We start from the raw sequence: 14,006 nt of genomic DNA on the forward strand, positions 1-14,006 counted from the left end.
CCTCATCTTTCCCCCCCCCGCCCTCATCTTTCCCCCCCCCGCCCTCATCTTCCCCCCCCCGCCCTCATCTTCCCCCCCCGCCCTCATCTTCCCCCCCCGCCCTCATCTTCCCCCCCCGCCCTCATCGTTCCCCCCCGCCCTCATCTTCCCCCCCCCGCTCTCATCTTTCCCCCCCCTCCGCCCTCATCTTTCCCCCCCCCGCCCTCATCTTTCCCCCCCCCGCCCTCATCTTCCCCCCCCCCCCCGCCCTCATCTTTCCCCCCCCCCCCCCGCCCTCATCTTTCCCCCCCCCCCCCGCCCTCATCTTTCCCCCCCCCGCCCTCATCTTTCCCCCCCCCTCATCTTTCCCCCCCCCGCCCTTATCTTTCCCCCCCCGCCCTCATCGTTCCCCCCCCCCGCCCTCATCGTTCCCCCCCCCCCGCCCTCATCGTTCCCCCCCCCCGCCCTCATCGTTCCCCCCCGCCCTCATCTTTCCCCCCCCTCATCTTTCCCCCCCCCCTCATCTTTCCCCCCCCCCTCATCTTTCCCCCCCCCCTCATCTTTCCCCCCCCCCTCATCTTTCCCCCCCCTGCCCTCATCTTTCCCCCCCCCCGCCCTCATCTTTCCCCCCGCCCTCATCTTCCCCCCCCCGCCCTCATCATCCCCCCCCTCATCTTCCCCCCCCCCGCCCTCATCGTTCCCCCCCCACGCCCTCATCTTTCCCCCCCCCGCCCTCATCTTTCCCCCCCGCCCTCATCTTTCCCCCCCCCGCCCTCATCTTTCCCCCCCCCCGCCCTCATCTTTCCCCCCCCCCGCCCTCATCTTTCCCCCCCCCCCGCCCTCATCTTCCCCCCGCCCCCACGCCCTCATCTTCCCCCCGCCCCCCGCCCTCATCTTCCCCCACCCCCGCCCTCATCTTCCCCCCCCCGCCCTCATCTTCCCCCCCCCGCCCTCATCTTCCCCCCCCCCGCCCTCATCTTCCCCCCCCCCGCCCTCATCTCCCCCCCCCCCCGCCCTCATCTTCCCCCCCCCCTCATCTCCCCCTCCCTCCCACCTTCATCTCTTTTCCTACACCCCCCACCCCACCTGTTTCCAATGTCTCTCCCCAGACCCTCAGGCTTACGAGCCCAAACCCGACTCTGAGGACCTTCCGGTGATTACGATTGACCCTGCGTCCCCAGAGTCTGTGGAGTTGGAGAGCGAGGAGGCGCAGATGGGGGAAGAAGGGATTGTGATAACGATACGGGAGCCCCCCTCCCCTGGGGCAGATTCTGTGTTTGACCCCAGCGACAGCCCCAACGCCCAGCGGCTGCAGCGCTGTCTGAGTGACCCGGGGCCCCGGCCCGAGGAGAGCCAACCTTTCCTAACAAAGGAACCCTGATCCCCAGCGCACCCCGCTCACACAGCGCGCGGCGAGAGCACGGAGCGCTCCCAACACCAGGGCCCCTCCAGGACTGTATGCGAGAGCCTGGGCGCTCCCAACACCAGGGCCCCTCCAGGACTGTATGCGAGAGCCGGGACGCTCCCAACACCAGGGCCCCTCCCCTCCAGTACTGTATGCGAGAGCCGGGACGCTCCCAACACCAGGGCCCCTCCCCTCCAGTACTGTATGCGAGAGCCGGGACGCTCTTTCCTTGTGTCTGTAACTGGGCATCTCACTTTCCCTATAGAAGAGCTATCTGGCTGGTGAAGGTGTCACTCCCTCTCTCTTCCGCCCCCCCCCTCTCTCTCTTCGGTCCCCCCCTCTCTCTCTTCCGCCCCCCCTCTCTCTCTTCCGCCCCCCCTCTCTCTCTTCCGCCCCCCCCTCTCTCTCTTCCGCCCCCCCTCTCTCTCTTCCGCCCCCCCTCTCTCTCTTCCGCCCCCCCTCTCTCTCTTCCGCCCCCCCTCTCTCTCTTCCGCCCCCCCCCTCTCTCTTCCGCCCCCCCCCTCTCTCTTCCGCCCACCCCCTCTCTCTCTTCCGCCTCCACCTCTCTCTTCCGCCCCCCCTCTCTCTTCCGCCCCCCCCTCTCTCTCTCTTCCGCCCCTTCCTCTCTCTCTCCTCCCCACCCTCTCTCTTCCCAACCCTCTCTCTCTCTTCCCCCCTCTCTCTCTTCTCCCCCTCTTCTCCCCCACCCCTCTCTCTTTCTTCTCCACCCTCTCTCACCCTCTGTCTGTCTCTCTCTCTGTTCCTCCCTGTCTCTCTGTTCCGCTCTTCCCCCTCTCTCGCTCTCTTCCCCCCTCTCTCGCTCTCTCTTCCCCCTCTCTCGCTCTCTCTTCCCCCTCTCTCGCTCTCTCTTCCCCCTCTCTCGCTCTCTCTTCCCCCTCTCTCGCTCTCTCTTCCCCCTCTCTCGCTCTCTCTTCCCCCTCTCTCGCTCTCTCTTCCCCCTCTCTCGCTCTCTCTTCCCCCTCTCTCGCTCTCTCTTCCCCCTCTCTCGCTCGCTCTTCCCCCTCTCTCGCTCGCTCTTCCCCCTCTCTCGCTCGCTCTTCCCCCTCTCTCGCTCGCTCTTCCCCTCTCTCGCTCGCTCTTCCCCCTCTCTCGCTCGCTCTTCCCCCTCTCTCGCTCGCTCTTCCCCCTCTCTCGCTCGCTCTTCCCCCTCTCTCGCTCGCTCTTCCCCCTCTCTCGCTCGCTCTTCCCCCTCTCTCGCTCGCTCTTCTCCCTCTCTCGCTCGCTCTTCCGCCTCTCTCGCTCGCTCTTCCCCCTCTCTCGCTCGCTCTTCCCCCTCTCTCGCTCGCTCTTCCCCCTCTCTCGCTCGCGCTCTCTTCCCTCCCCGCTCTCGCTCGCGCTCTCTTCCCTCCCCGCTCTCGCTCGCTCTCTTCCCTCCCCGCTCTCGCTCGCTCTCTTCCCTCCCCGCTCTCGCTCGCTCTCTTCCCTCCCCGCTCTCGCTCGCTCTCTTCCCTCCCCGCTCTCGCTCGCTCTCTTCCCTCCCCGCTCTCGCTCGCTCTCTTCCCTCCCCGCTCTCGCTCGCTCTCTTCCCTCCCCGCTCTCGCTCGCTCTCTTCCCTCCCTGCTCTCGCTCGCTCTCTTCCCTCCCTGCTCTCGCTCGCTCGCTCTCTTCCCTCCCCGCTCTCGCTCGCTCTCTTTCCTCCCCGCTCTCGCTTGCTCGCTCTCTTCCCTCCCCGCTCTCGCTCGCTCTTCTCCGCCCCTCCTATCTTTTTTCTTTTCCCTTTTTTCCTGCCCCACTCCTCATATTCCCGCTGATGAGTTTAGATCCTGATGTCTCGCTCTCAGGAGGACGGGTAGTTCTTTCTCTCTCTCGGAACTCTCTCTCGTAACTCTCTCTTTCTCTCTCTCTCTCTCTCAACCTTTCTCTCGTAACTCTTTCATTCCCACATTCATTTTTTTATTTAACATTTATAACCAAAGAATAATTGTATATTTTGCATTTCACTTTATACTTTTTTTTTATCGCTCTTTTGTTTATTTGTATTTGTTTTATTTACATGGTGGCGGGGGGGGGGAGGCGTGCAACTAAAGTCCTCTTATCTCCGACACTAAATCACTGCTCATTCAGAGCCGCAATAATACAAAGGCGCGGGGTGCATTTAAGATGGCCGCCCCCCCGTGACGCCGCCTTAATCTCCACCACAGATTTACATACAGGAGACGGAAGAACAATTCCAATTTTAAACCCCAAGGTTTGAAGGCGATGGGGACATGCGGGGTTAACCTGCTGCCAGTGGGGCAATAATATCAGAAATGCCACCTCTAAGACCACCCCACCCCCCCGCCCCTGGCACTGTCTTCACTGGATTTTAAGAAACCCCCTGCGATTGGCAAGGAAAGGGTTAACATAGTGGAGAGGCTACTGCTGATACACGCACATATGTATGTACTTGCATATACAGTATAGTGTGTGTGTGTGTGTGTGTGTGTGTGTGTGTATATATATATATATATATATTATCGTGTGTGTGTAAGCGCGCGCATATGCTTGTGTATATACAGGGTGCGTGTGTTATGTATTACATATATATTTCCCTGCCCCTTTATTCCTTACACCCACTCACTGGCAGCAAAGTGCATCTCACACTCAGTGCTGCTGCGAGAGTTACCCCCCCCTCCCCCCCCCACCACACACCACACACACACACACTGCCGGGTTCCGCGTTACAGGATCAGTGCCTGTGATACTAAAGCGTCCCCACGTCCTTTCCAACCTCCGTGTCATTGTATCGGTACTTTGCTGGTGTTATAAGCCAGTGCGGGATGATTATGTATAGGTCCATTTTAGGGCAGAGACGCAGATTTAATGGGAAATGTCAAAATCGGCTCCTGTTGTCTCCCCCCCCCCCTTTCCTCTCCTCCCCCCCCTTTCCTCTCCTCCCCCCCCACACCCCATTCCTCCGCCCTCCACATTCAGATCTGCATCATGCAAAGCAATGCGTCTCTGGCCCTCTGCCGCCATAAGCGCTGAAAACGCACTGCGTCCCCCCCGGGGGTGGGCTCAGCGCGTCCCCCTGTGGTGGGATATAGGGGGAGAGGTGTACAGCCACCTATGGGGAAGAAACTGTTCTAATTAGCGCTGCTTCTGAAAATGATTGTGCAATAATATAGTGCCAGGGTCTGCGCGTTCCTCGCTTGGCACACGCGTGTGGGGAAGCACACACACGCGTAGGACTTACGTGCCTTTTGAATGTCTGTGCGCAGAGGGAGGCGTGCCGGCCTTTGCACACGTGCTCAGTTGCACGCCTCGTCCCTGCGTGGTAGGAGGCCTTTGCGTGGGCACTGATCTCCCACACGCGTGTGCTTTCCGCAGCCTTTCGTGCATAGGAGTAAGAATTCTGGCCTTGTATACAAAGTGTCTGTGAGAAAATAGTTTTTTTTTTTTTATTTGATATATATATATATATATAATAAATGTACATTTTTAATGCTGTTTGTGTCTCATTTTAATTCCCCTAAAAGGATTAAAGAACCACCAACAGGTCAGGTTTTCAGGATATCCCTGCTTTAGCACAGGTGGCTCAGTCTTTGATTGAGCCATCTGTGCTGAAGCAGGGATATCCTGAAAACCTGACCTGGGGAGGGGGGGGTTATAGAGGACTGGAGTTGAGAACCACTCGTTAAACCATTAAACATGTCGCTGTCTGATTCGTGGCACATTATGAGGGGGGAAACGTGGCCATAGGAGACACCTCTGCGCCCACTATCCACGATAAAGATGGCGTCCCTTCTCGCGAGTCTCTTACTCCCACTGGCGGTGGATCACTCTATAATCTTGGGAGGGGAACTTGCACTTTGTGGAAAACCCCGATGTTGGAAAGATGCACCTCGACTTCTAAATCTAACCGATCGCAATATAAAATCGGAGCAGAATGACGATGTCAATTTCTGAACACCCCGCTGGGCTGATGGACCCCTGGAGAACCACGCCGCCCTCTTGGAAGGGATCCGTGTCTCCAGGGCTCACGGTACGATCAGCGGCGGGTTTCAGCATCCGCTTCCCCATGGCACTTACATGTGGCGGCCGACCTCCTGAATCGCGGTGTCCAACGACGCCGCGGACGCGCCAACGTGACGCTGTGCGACGTCACTTGACGCTGTTATTCGGAAGGAGGGGGCGGCTGCCACATGTAAGTGCCTTCCCATCAGGTCCGAGAACGAGGCATCTGTATATGGGGCGGACATTTTTACCGCCCCCAAAATTTTGCCGCCCGGGGCTAATGATAAATCCACCACTGCCCATGCACCCTCTAGAAAAGGACACGTCAGGAGTTCGTTTGACTAACGAAGCGCGTAGACGTGTAAACCAACAGTTTATTGGCAAGTATTATCCCCCAGCTTACTGCTGTGACTTGTCCGGTTAGACTTCAGCTTTGGAACTGAGCCAGCGCGGGTAGGTCGTGGTTACGGCAAAACCCTGTGGCGTCCGTGTGCTGCAAGTGGCGCCGTGGAGTCAGAGCTCATACTGTGGGACTCCCCCAGAGATGGTAGTTTATTGGTGGGGGGGGCGTTGACTCGTTCTGCTGAACTAGGAGAGAGCTGCTGAGCCACAGGTTTACGCCTTGTAGTAGATTTAGGAGATTTGGAAACCAAGCTCACAAAATGTTAAGTAATCTCGTGTCCAATAATCACACTTGTTTCATTTCAAATTTGAGGGAGCACACGGGGGGACCCAGTGGCGGAGTTTACATTAGGCCTGATATATGCGCTCGTGCGCAATCGACGTTGCGTTGCCATGGCATCAAATGACGCTGAAGGAGGAGCGCGTAACCAGCACGTGCCTAAGAGCAGTGTGAATCGCTCCACGATTTGTATAGCCACCATGGCGGGGACCAGTCATTTGATCCATCAGTAAAATTGCGCGAATCTTACTGATATTTTACTGTAAATTATACAAAGCGCTCGCTATTGATGCAGATAAATATAATGACTTTAGGAGAGATTTGCATCTCCCAAAGATATCTGAGGACGTCCAGGCCCAATTTAACTGCCCTATAGATTTGGAGGAGGTTGTTGGAGCAATTGGGCAGCTAACGATGCTTAAGACTCTAGGCCCAGATGGATACTCTGCTGAGTTTTGAAAACATATGGTCTCCGAAATGTCTATCTAGTTAAATAATCTTATATTAATCCAAAAAACTGTGTCCATACAGCTTTGGGTCATCCATTATCAAGCTGATTGTTAAAAAAAAAAAAAGATAAGGAACCCAACTACCCGGCACCATATCGCCCTATATCTCTACTAAATTTGGATGATAAAATCTTCACTAAGATTCTTGAGGACAGATTGAAGCTCTTGGTTCCTGGTGTGGTTCATCCTAATCAGACTGGTTTTGTCATGGGTAAACGCTGTCAATAATATCAGGGAACTTCTTACTACAATTCAATGCTATGGTAGAATCAGTGGCTCCTTTTCAACGGCTAACACCCACATCCCAGCCTGCGTCCTGAATTTGACGCGGGGAAAAAAAGGCTTTTGATATGATTGCACGGCCTCACTTGTTTCAGACATTGGTTAGTTTTGGGATTGGAGTAAATGTGATAGAATCGCTTAAAGTAATTTAATCCTCAATCCACCGCTGCTATATTTGCCAACAGGGTTTCTTCCTGGTCCTTCTTGTTAGGTAGGGGCACTAGACAAGGTTGCCCACTAATCACCATTACTATTTGACTTGGCTATAAAACCATTGGCCATTAGACGGCGGGAGATACTTGAGGGCTTAAAGATCGGAAACGGAACTGAAACTAGCTCTATATGCAGATGATCTGTTATTTTGCTAGGATCCATACAGACGGGTTCCCTTAATCATGCAGTCTCTGACAGATTTTCAATCCTGTGCAGGGTACAAGATTAACTTTACAAAATCTGTGATTTTCTGGGTTATTAATCTACTTTTTAAAATAGCTAAGGATAGTATTAAATATGTAGGTATTGGTCTTCCTTTAAACTTACAAAAATGATATGACCTTAATTATATTCCAATTATAGCTAAAATTGAGAGAATAATCTGGGTGGATGAAATTGCCATTATCACTATACCGAATCGTTGCTCTAATCACAATGATTTCTTTATTTAATACAAACACTACCTCTGGCTGTACGAAAGAAAGAGATCTCCAAAGTGCGTAGGTATTTCACATAACGGGAAACACAAGGCTCATATTGCCAGGATACAATCACTAAGAGAAGGAGGAGGTCTTCGTCTCCCGGATGTGGGGGTATGTAATCTTGCTGCCCTAGTGCGATATGTCAGGGACTGGAAATCTGGAATATCGGAGTTTGTTCATTTGGAAATTGCGCGCTTGCTGATCAGGTTCTGTGCAATGGACGTTCTCCCATTCGCCGCGTCCTCCGGGGCTTCACATGCCGAGGGGGAGAGTGTACTGTCCAGGGACCCAATCTGGGCCTGGAAAAAACTGAGGAAAATGGTCAAACTCCCACCTGCCATTTCCAGACACCTTCCCATGGCGGGTCACCCCTCGTTCAGGGTGCCAGCTGCAGGACTCGGAGGGAGGGCGGGAGGGAGGCAGTGCGGCCGTTTGCTGGGCGATCTGTGTTTATCCCCCAGCAGACTTTTCAGCGTTGGGGAGGGGGCGGGGTTACACACGGCAGGGTAAGTATCCAAGTTGCAGTCATGAAATCATTCTCAAGAATGATTTCATTGGCTGCCTAGGTCCCTGTGACGCTGCTGCAGCTCCAAAAAACGAAATTTTCGTTTATTGAAACTGTAGCCAGCTTCAACTCCTGGCTTCGGAGACAGGGCGGTTGCTACCCTGAAAACCAGTATTCAAATTGAATACTTTGTTTCTCACGGCAGCACGCCCTCCCTCCGAAGCCAGCACCCTGAACGAGGCCTCAGTCTTCGATAGCTGGGCCCGGAGGGGTAGTCACTCTGTGGGGGGTTGTTTCATAGCAGGGAGCCACATCTCTCCTACATTTTACCAACTTAAAACTATAGTGCACCAAACGCTCACTTATTTTGCTTATCTTCAAATCAGATACAGTAGCCAATCAGTACTCAGAGACTCCCCACAGCTGTTAGAGGGTAATCTCTTGGGGTCCAATTTATCGGCTTCTCTGCAGCTGGGCTTTCTGCACGGCTCATACAGTATATATACCCCTGTAATGGAAATGTATACCCCAAACATGGGATTCCTTTATTTAATAAATGGCAGTCAGATTTCCCGGACCTTCCTGATTTAGAGACCCTGCTCCTGGGATACAGGGAGGTTCACACCATTACACTTAGATGCTAATCTGCGCAAATTGCAATTTAAACTGATAAATCATGCCGCCTGGATAACTAAATACATTTTTAACTGAATCCGAGACAGTCTGTATGAAGTGGGGGGGCACCAGCGGCGTTGGTTTTGCAACAAAACGTTAAATAATTTGAATAGGTTGCTTAATTTATGGTTCCCTTTGGACTATAAGGCGTCCAAAGACTGTTTGGGTGCGTGGAGGCCTCAGACTGATGCCCAGATTGGCGAGGATCACGTTGGTTGCTGGTAAATTAATACTGGTAAACTGGCTAACACCGTTTCCCCCAAGTATCGGCCAATTAGAGGCCTTTCTTTTTCATGTCATGATTACTGCAAAGGTTGATGCACGTTCCGATATCTCTAATGGAGCTGGGAAATGTATCTCCAAATGGAAACCAGATTTGACAACTTACCTCCAGCGGTCTTTAAAGAAGTCAGGGCTCCGTTTTCATATTCTGGGTACCAGTTGCCTTACTGGGGGGGGACCTGGTGAATACTGAATCTGTTATAGGGATCGCGCTGGAGGCTGGGAGGTTCCAGACAAAGTGGTTGGAGTCTGCGCCCAAAATGCAGAGGAGGTGGAGGAGAAAACGTACTATTGCACTGTAGTATATACATTCTAGTTGGAAAGGTAAGGAAGGTTAAAAATCTAGAAGAATGAGTGACCCGGGATGTATGGCGAAGATGTATATAGTTTGCTGATTGTCTATGAAAGAAGGAATGTTACTGTGACATTTATTGCGTGTTTGGGATCTGTTCTGACGATATATTGGTTTTATTTTCCTTTAGGTGTTTATTTATAACATTGATGTGATATCACTGTTAATATGTGTCATCACCTGTATTATATTCTGTTCGCTTGTAATAAAGCGATTTATAAAAATAAAAACACGTCACAGTCATTAGGTCACTTTGCGCCTACGTGGAACCTTTAGCCTAATAAACATGTCACTATGTATAACTTTATATAGCGCCCTCCAGGCACATAGCGCGTCACAGCAGTAATACACGGGACATGATCGTATAACACATAACGGGAATAAGCGCTTCAGACATTAAAGTAACATTAGGAAAAGGAGTCACTGCCCCGAAGAGCTTACGATCTGTGTCATCAGAACAGCAAGCTTGACCCTACCTGTCTTTCTAACTATCGACCTGTCTCCCTCCTGCCTTTTGCCTCTAAACTCCTTGAACGTCTTGTATTCTCTCGCTTGCTCCATTTTCTCAACACCTATTCTGTACTAGACCCTCTACAATCTGGCTTCCGCACTGCTCACTCCACGGAAACAGCCCTCACTAAAATAACTGACGACCTCCATGCTGCCAAAGACAGAGGTCATTACACTCTGCTCATATTACTCGACCTCTCTGCAGCATTTGACACCGTGGACCACCCTCTGCTCCTTCACATTCTCCATACTCTTTGTATTCGGAACAAAGCTCTATCCTGGATCTCATCCTACCTCTCCCATCGTACTTTCAGTGTCTCTTCTGCTAATACCTCCTCCTCCTCTATTGATCTCTCTGTGGGGGTACCCAAGGGCTCTGTCCTGGGACTCCTTCTCTTTTCTCTGTACACACTCTCTCTAGGTGACCTAATAACATATTTTGGGTTTAATTATCACCTCTATGCTGACGACACACAAATGTACTTTTCAACACCCGACCTTACACCTGCTGTACAAACCAAAGTTTCTGAATGTCTCTCTGCGATATCATCCTGGATGGCCCTCCGCCGCCTTAAACTCAACATGGTAGAAATCCTGGGATTCCAGCGGTGCACAGCTGAGTAGAGTAGGAGACCAGCAAGGTGTGGGTTAAAAATAAGTTTTTATTAACAAATCATGGTATGGGGGACACACTCTGACGCGTTTCGGACTAACATAGTCCTTAATCATAGAGCTGACTCGCGCCGTTCTTCTCCCCAGTCTTAAGGAGTAAGCCCCGCCCACCTGCGTCATCGCGCTGCGTGAATTTGGCGCGAAAATCGCCGAGATGCACCCTCATTGGTTGATGCTCATAGCCAATGGAGAGCAAGATGCCGTGGGTGTGTTTCAAGCAGGCGAATGACGCGCGTACGAGGCAGCCGCACGTACACCCCCTCCTGAAACACCAGCCGCGACGTTGTTATGGCAACCCCAAAACAATAACAAATAGCAGTGAACTTCCCATCTCGATCATGTATGGGAATAAGTACATGGTTATATGAACTAAATAATCAGCGGTGGGGGGGGGTAAGGGGGGGTGGCAAAGAAGATAGAAAGACTTGGGGAGGGAAACAGATATGAATAAAATACGCATGATGAACCATGCCTAGCAACCATAAAAACACATAACAAACAGAAACAATTACACACTCTCTCTAGGTGACCTAATAACATATTTTGGGTTTAATTATCACCTCTATGCTGACGACACACAAATGTACTTTTCAACACCCGACCTTACACCTGCTGTACAAACCAAAGTTTCTGAATGTCTCTCTGCTATATCATCCCGGATGACCCTCCGCCGCCTTAAACTCAACATGGCTAAAACAGAGCTCCTCATACATCCTCCCAAACCTGGCCTTACTACCACCTTCCACATTACTGTTGGAAGTACCATCATTCACCCAGTAGCCCAAGCACGCTGCCTAGGGGTCACACTCGACTCCTCTCTCACATTCGCCCCTCACATTCAAAACATTTCTAAAACTTGTCGCTTTTTCCTCCGCCATATCACAAAGATACGCCCTTTCCTCTGTTGCTCGACTGGTAAAACTCTGACTCAGGCCCTCATTCTCTCCCGTCTTGATTACTGTAACCTCCTGCTGTCCGGCCTTCCTGCCTCTCACCTGTCTCCCCTACAATCTATCCTAAATGCTGCTGCCAGAATCACTCTACTCTTTCCTTGATCTGTCTTAGCATCTCCCCTCATGAAATCCCTCTCCTGGCTTCCGATCAAATCCCGTATCTCACACTCAATTCTCCTCCTCACTTTTAAAGCTTTATATTCTTCTGCCCCTCCTTACATCTCAGCCCCAATTTCTCGTTATGCACCATCCAGACTCTTACGTTCTTCTCAAGGATGTCTTCTTTCTACCCCCTTTGTATCTAAAGCCCTCTCCCGCCTTAAACCCTTTTCACTGACTGCCCCACACCTCTGTAATGCCCTTCCCCTCAGTACCCGACTAGCACCCTCTCTATCCACCTTTAAGACCCACCTTAAGACCCACTTGCATAAAGAAGCATATGAATAGCACTGTGGATATTCTGAACACATGGCACATAAAGCTTGGCCCCCTGCAGACGCACTTACCAGAACTCCCTCCTACTGTCTCTGTACGTTCTCCCTACCTACCAATTAGACTGTAAGCTCCTCGGGGCAGGGACTCCTCTTCCTTAATGTTACTTTTATGTCTAAAGCACTTATTCCCATGATCTGTTATTTATATTCTGTTATTTATTAGATTACCATGTGTATTATTGCTGTGAAGCACTATGTACATTAATGGCGCTATATAAATAAAGACATACAATACAATACACTTTGCTTCTACCTGGCACTGACCCTTTAACCCAGGGGTACGTAAACTTTTTTCGTCTGCTCTCCCCCCTGCCTGCTCGAACCCCCCACCCCTTACCTTGTCTCTGGCGGTTTCTGACATCACAACGTCATGTGATGTCACAGCGTCATTTGACGCCGCGTCGCCAGAAGCCCCCGGTGACCAGGTAAGTGACATACAGAGGCCTTGCGCTCTCCCCCAGCATTTAATTTAAATGCTTTGGGGAAGAGTGCGGGGCCTCTGAAAGTGCTGCGCTCCCCCCCAGAAAATGTCAGGGTGCGGACCCTTACTTTAACCCATTCTACATTTCAGTCATTAGATCACTTTGCCCCTATGTACAGCGAGTCCTGATATCTATGTAAAGATAAATGTATCCTGTAGAGGGCAGCAGAGTTCTTCCCCTGTACATAGGGCTGGCCCTCCAGTCGCCCATGCTCACACTGCACGGGTAGCAGTACTATCCGGTACAGTGCTGCTGTTAACCCTATTGCTGCCGAAGCATTGCCGGCCTCTGGCAGCAGAGGGGTTAAGGCTGGATATTTGAGGGCGCTTTAGTACATTATTGCCTTGTGCATAAGATAGTGAGGCATCTCATCCTTGCACACAATTCAGCAGTGAATGGGGTTAACAGCGACCAGTGTGACTTCATGGTACAGTATGTACAGTGCTAGTGTCACCGCTTGCTAATTAAACTCATGTCATTTGATAGAAGTGACACCAGGAAACTCATTAAAGACGTTCTGATATAAAACCTGATCTTCCTAAAAATAGATTACCTGTTGTGCCTTAAACCTACATCATAACCTTTTCCATATATAACCCAGGACTGTGTGAGCCTGTCCCTATAATCTGCAGTCAGGGAGGTTGCCCTATATATAACCCAGGACTGTCTGAGCCTCTCCCTATAATCTGCAGTGAGGGTGTCACCCTATATAACCCAGGACTGTCTGAGCCTGTCCCTATAATCTGCAGTCAAGGAAATTGCCCTATATAACCCAGGACTGTGTTGTAATCCCTATAATCTGCAGTCAGGGTGTCACCCTATATAACCCAGGACTGTCTGAGCCTGTCCCTATAATCTGCAGTTAGGGAGGTTGCCCTATATAACCCCGGACTCTGTGAGCCTGTCCCTATAATCTGCAGTTAGGGTGTCACCCTATATAACCCAGGACTGTCTGAGCCTGTCCCTATAATCTGCAGTTAGGGAGGTTGCCCTATATAACCCCGGACTCTGTGATCCTGTCCCTATAAGGCTGAGTCCCTGCTGGTGCTGAGCGGGCAGCGCTTGGCGCGGTTACTTGTGTATATATATATATATATATATATATACACAAGTTCCGGCTCGCGCGCATGCGCGGTCACACACGCTCGCCGCTTTTGTAAACAAAAATGTTAAACTTTCCCACTTGCTCAGATAGCCCGCAATTGCGCCCCCCCTCCTACCCCCCGCACGCGCGTGCGCAAGTTGCAGGACACCCGGCGCTCATGCTTAGAGCATGAGCGCCGGGTATCCTGCAACTTGCGCACGCGCGTGCGGGGACTCATTTGCAGTCAGGGCGTCACCCTATATAATCCAGGACTGTCTGAACCCATCACTATACAGTGCAGTCGTGGCGACCCTATATTCTGGGATTCTATGAGCTTGTCCCTTATCATCTGCATTAGTCACCTTATGTAAACCAGGTCTTTGTGAGCTAAATCCCATCGGCATTTATGTTGAAGGTTTGCAAATGTTCCACCATATTTAAATCACCCATACAATAGGGATGTATTTCTGTCGAGTTCTGGCAGTGTG

At 51.7% G+C, this 14,006-nt stretch overlaps 1 protein-coding gene across 1 annotated transcript in view; it reads left to right on the top strand.

Annotated features, from left to right (window-relative positions):
• The window catches only part of SLC9A1 (solute carrier family 9 member A1), a 61,615-nt gene extending 56,786 nt beyond the window's left edge, over positions 1-4,829 (top strand). Inside the window, 1 exon segment of the mRNA XM_075603896.1 lies at positions 1,089-4,829. Coding sequence (XP_075460011.1) covers positions 1,089-1,360 — 272 coding nt within the window. The 3' untranslated portion in view covers positions 1,361-4,829.
• The last annotated feature ends 9,177 nt before the right edge of the window (positions 4,830-14,006 follow it).

Source organism: Ascaphus truei, chromosome 6, assembly GCF_040206685.1.
Source record: "Ascaphus truei isolate aAscTru1 chromosome 6, aAscTru1.hap1, whole genome shotgun sequence".
Taxonomy (NCBI): Eukaryota; Metazoa; Chordata; class Amphibia; order Anura; family Ascaphidae; genus Ascaphus; species Ascaphus truei.